Below are 7634 nucleotides of genomic sequence, written 5' to 3' on the forward strand. Positions count from 1 at the left end.
GTCTGGCGCAGGGCACCAGGCGATCGCACGCCGATGGCCTCGGGCGCCGTGGGGGCCGGCCCAGCGCTCGGCCTGGCGCTCTCCGGGAGGCGGGGTGGGGGCGGCCTCCTTCCACGTCCTGCATCAGTGTCCACGGCACGATTTCCTCAAAGGACACGCGTCGTTTTAACTTCTCCGGCACGTGTCACTCACTGACGAAGGTCGAATCTCCAACAGTGGATAAAACGTTAACGCGAAGGCAGACACGATTGTCCACTTGGTGGCACAACGCTTATCCAACAAGAAAAATGATCAAGATGGCGTGAAACAGGGTGTCAGCCCCGGTCCCATGCGGGCGGCCGCACCACCAGGCAGTTAGGGCTTGATCGGCACACGCCACGCTCCCCGCTCACTCCTTGCCTTTCCTGGCTTGGGGAGAATGGTCTGTTTTGGTGTCATTTTGCTGATGAACCACGATACTGCCTTTAGGGTCATCAGTCCCAAGTTCGTGACATAAAATGGTATTTAGTAACTAAATATTAATTACGATATAATTTTAAGGTATGCGAACATGTTTATGCTATCTCAAACTTGTCCACTGAGTTTCTAGGGTGTATTTCACTTGTTTAGGAATGTGCGTTAGTGCTTTCTCTTCTGGGGATGGCACCAGGGGTAGGAGAGAAAGAAATAGGGCCCAATTAAACAGTTGAGTCCAAGAGAAAGAAATAAAAGGCATCGAAATTAGAAATGAAGGTGTCAAATTGTCACTTTTTGCAGATTGTTTATAGAAAACCCTAAAGACTCCACAGGAAACTTAGAAACAATAACTAAATGCAGTAAAGCTGCAGGATACAAAATCGATTGTGTTCCTGCACACCGATGACGAATTTCAGAAAAAGAAATGAAAACAAAAGATCCTTTTGCAATTGCGACAAAAAGAATAAAATATCTAGAACTAAACCTAACAAAGAACGTGAAGGACCTAAACACTGAAACCTGCAAGACGTGATTAAAAGGAATTGAAAAAAACGCAAAAAATGGAAAGGCTCGCGTTCTTGGATTTGAAGAAGCAACGACTCAAATGGCTTTATTACTCAGAGCAACACACAGGTTTAATGAAATCCCCGTCAAACTCCCAATGGCATTCTAGAAAGAAATGGAACAAACAAGTCGTCAGTTTTATATGGACGCGCCAAAGACCCTAAGTCGCCAAAGCATCTTGAGGGGAGAGAGCGAGGCCGGAATCGTTGCCCGACCTCAAAGTACACTACAGAGCGACAGTAATCAAAACGGCGTGGTCCTGGCAGAAAAACAGGTACACGGACCAGAGGGACAGAATCGAGAGCCCAGAAATAGACACGCAGACAGATGGGAAGATGGTTTTCAGCCAAGGAGCCGAAAACACACAACGAGAAAAGAACGGCTCTTCGATACATGGTGCTGGGAAAACTGGGAAGTCACCTTCGAAAGAAGGAAACTAGACCGCTGTTCGTTACTACACACCAGAATGGACTCAAAACGGATCCGAGACCTAAATATAAGACCCGAAACGATAAACCGCAGAGGAGAAACCACAGGTACCGGACTCACGGACCCTGGGTTTAGAGAGGATTTCATGTACTTGACCCCAAAGGCAAGGGAAGTAAAAGCAAAAATAAACAAATGCTGAATCAAACTAAGATGCTTCTGCTCAGCCAAAGAACCATCAACAAGACAAAGAGGCAGCCATCTGAAGGGGGGAAGATGTTTGCGAACAACGTGGGGGAAGATGTTTGCGAACAACGCCTCCGATAAGGGGCTAATGTCAAAAACATACAAGGACTCGTATAACTCAACAAACGCAAACAATCCCATTACAAAGTGGGCAGAGGACCTGGACAGACACTTCTTTCAAGAAGACATACGAATGGCCAACGGACACACGAAAAGATGCTCGATTCCACGAGCAGTTAGGGACATGCAGATCACGGCCACGGTGAGACACCGTCCCACCCCTGTTAGCACAGCTGTCACCAACAAGACAAGTCACAACAAGTGTTGGAGAGGTCGCGGGCAGAAAGGGACCTCACACCCTGCTGGTGGGGATGGGAGTCGGTGCAGCCACTGTGGAAAACGGTATGGCGGCTCCTCAAAAAACTCAGAACAGAAGTACCATGTGACTCAACGATTCCCCTTACAGGTATGAACCCCCCAAATTTGTTCGTAAAGCTATACGCACCCCAGTGTTTATTGCAGCATTATTCACAGTGGCAAGACATGGACACAACCGAGTGCCCTTAGGTAGACGACTGGACAGAGAGGCGTGGTACGTACACACGGAGGACGAGTGCGCAGCCACAAACACAGGGCGCAACACTGCCATTCGTGACACCAGGGGTGGGTCTTGAGATTATCACGTCAAGTCAGACGGAAGAAGCTGAGAACCACATGATGTCCCTCGTACGTGGGGTCTAAAACGGAAAGCAAAGCAAACGAGAGCGACAGGCAAAGCCTCGGACACAGACGACCGTTCACTGTGGCCGGAGGGGAGGGACGGGGGGTGGCAGCCGAGGGTCGAGGGGGCAAATACAGGTGATGGAGGAGATTTGACCTTGGGTGGTGAACACACAATGCAATATGCACGTAACGTATTATCGAACTGTGCACTTGAAACCTATGTAAGTTCATGAACCAAGGTCAGCCCAGTAAATTTAATAAAAAACTAAAAAGTGGCATCCATCCATTGTTGCAGTTTGCAACGCTGGATTTCTGAGTAGAAATTCAATCGCTGCGTCATTGCCAACGGACACCGCGGTCTGCCAACGGCGTGAGAATGGGCGTCTGACCGGTGCTGTTGTTTGCGTAGGTGGCCCGGCGGTGGCAGGACGGCGGGCTCCAGGAGGCCCTGGCGGAGGCCGGCCGCCGGCTGCAGGCGCGCACGAGCCAGCTGCAGGACGGGAGTCCGTCGCGGGACGTGGCCGAAGTGCTGCTCGCCGGGCTTTTCCTCCTGAATGGCAGCTTGGCGGCAGATGGCGCCACGGGCAGCCCCACGTCCCCCGACAGGTGAGCCGCGTTCCCCCGTGTGAGTGCCGGGTGACCCAGACGACACTGACGTGTGAAGCGCACACGATAAGGGGGACGCGGGCTCCGTGGAACCGCGGTGACAGCAGCCAGCGTCCCGCCAGCGCGGGGGATGGCAAGGCCTGTGTCGGGGGCTGTCACGGGGCCGTCTGCAGCCGTCGGGCTGGTTCTCGGCTTGAAGGCCACGTCATGTGGGAATGGCATCTGGATTTCCGGTTTTAAGTCTTTGACATTTGTTTAAAGACAAACAGAAACAGGCTAGAGGTCCTTGCACGAAAGGAGCTACCTGATTTTGTATTTATTGAAGTTTTTTGTGGCCTGGAAACTCTTCCGTGTTTCGGAAGTGGGGCCAGGTGGAGGCTGCATTTCATTTTGGGGACGAGTGGGGACGCGTGGGTCGCCCCCTGCTGCAGGCGGCCGGGAGCCAGGCCGCGCTCCCGCGGTCCGGGCCGTCCTCGGGGGCGGCAGGTCCCGAATCTGTCTCCGAGGGTTCGTTTCACACCGGTCACAGACACTCTTATCTCCTGGGGGGCACGAAGGGAGAACTGTGCTGCCGGAAGTGTCCGGGGCCACGTTGTGTTTCTATGACGTACGTGACAAATGGTAGGTCTAAACGTTTCCAACCCTTCGCCTTCTCCGGGCCCGGCCGGGAGCAGGCACTCGCTCTGAAGACCCAGCGTCCCGGCTCTTACCGTGGGGCTCACGGGAGCTGGTGGGGCCCACGCGGTGCCTGTCCGGACACCGAGGGTCTCAGGGGCCGCCTGCCGTGTCCTGGTCACCACCAGGCGCCCCCTCCACCTCCGGAAACTCTTACAATATGTTACACGCCGGGAAACCGGGGGCCCCCACAGTGTTTTCACACCTCGTGGGGAACGTTGTCCTGGCCCCACGTCTTTTACATGCTGCTGGGAACACGCCTTCCTGTTTTGGGGAAAGAGAGAGCGTTTGCTCCGTGTTCGGTGCCCGGAGGGGTTGGGGGTGGGCGGAGAGCCGGGCTCCGGTCTGTGACCGCCAGCCCGTTGCTTGCCCTGCGGGGGGCCCTCGTTTTCCGGGAGGCGCCGCGAACTGCTCCCCGCCGATGCGTCGGCTCCTTTCGCCCCCAGGTCTCTGCCTTTTACGTGTGTCCTTCCGTGTGTCCTTGTGTCTCACACGTTGTGTCTTCCTGTAGACGGTTTTCCCTTATTTTTCATATCAGGCTGGGAGGATTCATAAGCAAACAGATGCGTATTATGACAACGACTCTGAAGGTTCTAATTTCTAACATAAGCGAGATGCCAGGCGTTTGTGCGTATTTGTCTTTACATAAATTTGTAATGATCCGTCTCCCAAAAACCACGTAAACGTTTTATTTTTCTCTGGATTCTTTTTGACCGAAGGCTGTTTCATACACTTGAGGATGCTCACTCGTCCCCGGCACAGACGCGCCACTGGAAAGCCCTTGCCAGCCTGATCCGGGGGACCTGCGAGGTGGCCCGGCGCGTGAATGTGCCAGACGGCCCCCGGGGCGGCCCGCCGGGTGAGCCGCGGCCTGTGGGTGAGTCGGTCGGCAGCCCCGATGGCGGGAGGGGCTGTTTTCCCCTCGGCCGGGGCCGGGTGGCTCCCTACGAGACGACACTGGGGTGGCTTCACGGGCGGCCTGCCAGGTGATGCCCGCGTTCCGCTCTGACGCCGCTGACCAGGAGGCCTGGTTTGTGCGGCCGGTCGCCCGGCACGGTCCCCGGTGGTGACGGCTTCCCCTCTCGGCCTGCCCGGCCTGGCCCGGATGCACATGCGCTGGTGGCAAGTCCAGATGTGCCGTGTGTCAGGCGCCTCGCTCTGCTTGGTGTGGGGTCCACACTGCACACTGGGGAGGGCACCCCATGTTGAGGCAGCTCCCCTCTTTTCCGCCACTCTCAAGACCCCAAGTCCCCCCAGATAAGAATTTTATAAATTCACAAGTGCACGACCCACGGGCAGTGAGGCCGTCCTTTCTGAGCAGGTGCCGGCAGGGCGACCGTGCGTTCCCGCCTCCCCCGCTCCACGGCCGGCTGTGTGTGTCGGTCCCCTGGGTGGCTCTGCCGCCCCCGGTCGTCCGCGTGTTGCACACACCCTGCCACCGCGGGTTTGCCGGCCTCTCCTTGGACCTGCATCCTGGCCTCGGGGTTGGGGGTGGGAGTTTTCTGTTCCTTTTCTGTGGCCATGTCCCCCTCATCTTTGTTCCCTCCTTCCTCCTCCAACTGTGGCTTTTCGGGGCCGCCAGAGAACCCGCTCTGTGGCTCTCGGTGTCAGCCGCCGTGGCCACGAGCCAGGGCTCCGCCTTTGCCGTGCGGGTCACACTGTGAGGCCCGCGCTTCACCCAGCGCGGCCGGCCACTTCCCCACGGCGCCGCGTGTCCTCCCGGGCCGGGTTCCCCCCCTCACGCTCGCGCCTTCTGCTTCCCTACGTCACCCTCCTTTTAGCCACTGTCCCCGCCCACTTCCGCCCCTTCCCAGAAACGCAGGTTCCGAAGAGCGAGGTTCAGTATCGGGGAGGAGCCTGCGTTCGGGGGCCTCACTGATCGCGACGATCACACACACGCGTGTTACACGAGCTATGTCACCCGGTCACGGCGTCGATCACGCACACGCGTGTTACATGAGCTCTGTCACCTGGTCACGGCGTCGATCACGCACACGCGTGTTACACGAGCTATGTCACCCGGTCACGGCGTCAGCCAGTGCGCTGGGTGCCATCACGACTTCATTTCAGAACAGAGCAGTCGTTTCCAGAAGACTAAAGAGATGGCATCCTAGTGCAGGTCGCCAGCCCGCTGAGTGTCCAAGCCAAGCACACAAACCCGGGGAGCGTGGCCACGCCGCTCCCTTTGGACGCGTCCTGGGGCTGGTTCCGCCCGACACCCCTCCGTCACAGACGTGCGCCTTGTCAAGGGGCTGGGTTTGTTGGTTTTCTGCTCCGCACGTTTGTTTGGAGTTTGATTTCCAGCCTCATTTTACGTGAGCGAGGGCGCGTGCTCCGCAGGCCCGGGCCCGAGCGTGTTGGTGCGTGCTGTGGCGTGCTTGGTCGTGTGTGCTCCTCTGAGCTCCGTCACGGCTGCCATGGTCACACACGTGGGCCACGTCCAGCATGCGCATTGCATGCCCCACATCCTGGTTCACCCGTGTCTTATCTGCCTTTCTACCATTGCTCGAATGGCCGGTGATGCTTCATCTTAGCCAGAAGCGGAAGTCAACTTTATATATATATATTTTAGCATTTTTAAAAATTAATTAATCTTGTTATGGCGACATTGGTTAACGGAATCAGTAAGTTTTGGCTGGACACTTGAACAGTAAGGCGTGTGTAATTCACAACGCACATCGCTAGGTTTTTTCTGTCACCACGCATTTGACCCCTTTACCCCGTGAACCTCCCCCCTCTGCCCCCCTACACCCCCCGTCTGGTGACCACTCGTCTATCTTTTTGTCACATTTTTAACTGTGTTAATGGAACCACCGTGGCATTTTTCACTTGATCAGATTTGACTGTTACGCCCAACTTGAAATCAATATATGAAATGTTTTTCCATTTAGCTTCCTCTGAGGCGTCTCCCTGTTATGAGGAAAACATGGATTGGAAAGTCGTCAGTGATAATTATTTTGCATTTTTGAACAACATACTCGAGTCTCCAGTAGCTTCCACATCCAGGTAAGTTTTCAGAATTCATCGGCCAGGTCTTGATTTGCCAATGGTCTGAGGATAGGCCAAGCCTAACTGTAGAGTGGGCTTCAAATGTCGATTCAGACTTTGTTATTGATACTGTGTTTCATGTTATGTGCTCGGTAAATATTCTTTTCATAGAATGTTTGTCTCGTGTTTCCATGGATTATGAAAGGAAATACAGATTATAGTAATACAGCTTTCCTTCAAAGCATCATTTATACTAGATACTCCCAAAATAAAGTCTTTCTTTGAAAGATAGTCTTACCTAGTTGCTTAGAGACCAGACACGAGATCAATGATCGAAGATTCTGGTCATTTTGGAGACTCTGGGGAAAGAGATGCTCTTTGGAACTCAATCTGCCCGATCGTACCCTGGGTCCGCATTTCAGCACGTGCATCGAAATGGAAACCTCCATGCGTAACTATGGAAATCGTGCGAAGTTCAGAAGCACACTCGACTGTGTGACGTGTGCAGGGTCGCGATGGCCCGGGGGCCTTGTGTTAAGCAGTGGCTCTCACGCTCGGAGCAGCGGCCAACGAGCCGGTCTGCGAAGTGTGCCCCAGACATGCTACGCCTTGCCCGTGTGCGGGACCCGGGCTCCTGGAGGTGGCGCAGCTCCCACGGGCGGTTCCGATGGATGGCAGCATCGCAGAGCCGTTCTGCAGCGTCTCCGGGGACTCGGCACCCCCGGGGAGCTCCCGCAGCTCAGGTGTGGGGTGGGCCCCCGGGGGGCCGGTGCCTGGCGCACGTGCGGTTTGTAGTACCTCGCGGTCCCGGAAGTCTTGAATGTTCCGTGGCCCCAGGACGGCAGTGACGAAGCGCGTCGGGCCGTGTTTGCACCTGGGACAGCTGAGCGGCGCCTTACAGGACAGACGCCGGGCAGCGCGATGCCGTCGCTGCTCGGGTCCCGGTGCCC

The 7634-nt window shown here is 55.6% G+C and overlaps 1 protein-coding gene across 1 annotated transcript in view; it reads left to right on the forward strand.

Moving 5' to 3' along the window:
- ABCA13 (ATP binding cassette subfamily A member 13) overlaps positions 1-7634 on the forward strand; it is a 147718-nt gene that overhangs the window by 22971 nt on the left and 117113 nt on the right. The window contains exons 9-11 of the mRNA XM_025046516.1: positions 2825-3021; positions 4416-4573; positions 6588-6702. Of these exons, the coding sequence (XP_024902284.1) occupies positions 2825-3021; positions 4416-4573; positions 6588-6702 (470 nt within the window). The remainder of the gene's footprint in view (positions 1-2824; positions 3022-4415; positions 4574-6587; positions 6703-7634) is intronic.

Source organism: Pteropus alecto, unplaced genomic scaffold (assembly GCF_000325575.1).
Source record: "Pteropus alecto unplaced genomic scaffold, ASM32557v1 scaffold214, whole genome shotgun sequence".
Lineage (NCBI taxonomy): Eukaryota > Metazoa > Chordata > Mammalia > Chiroptera > Pteropodidae > Pteropus > Pteropus alecto.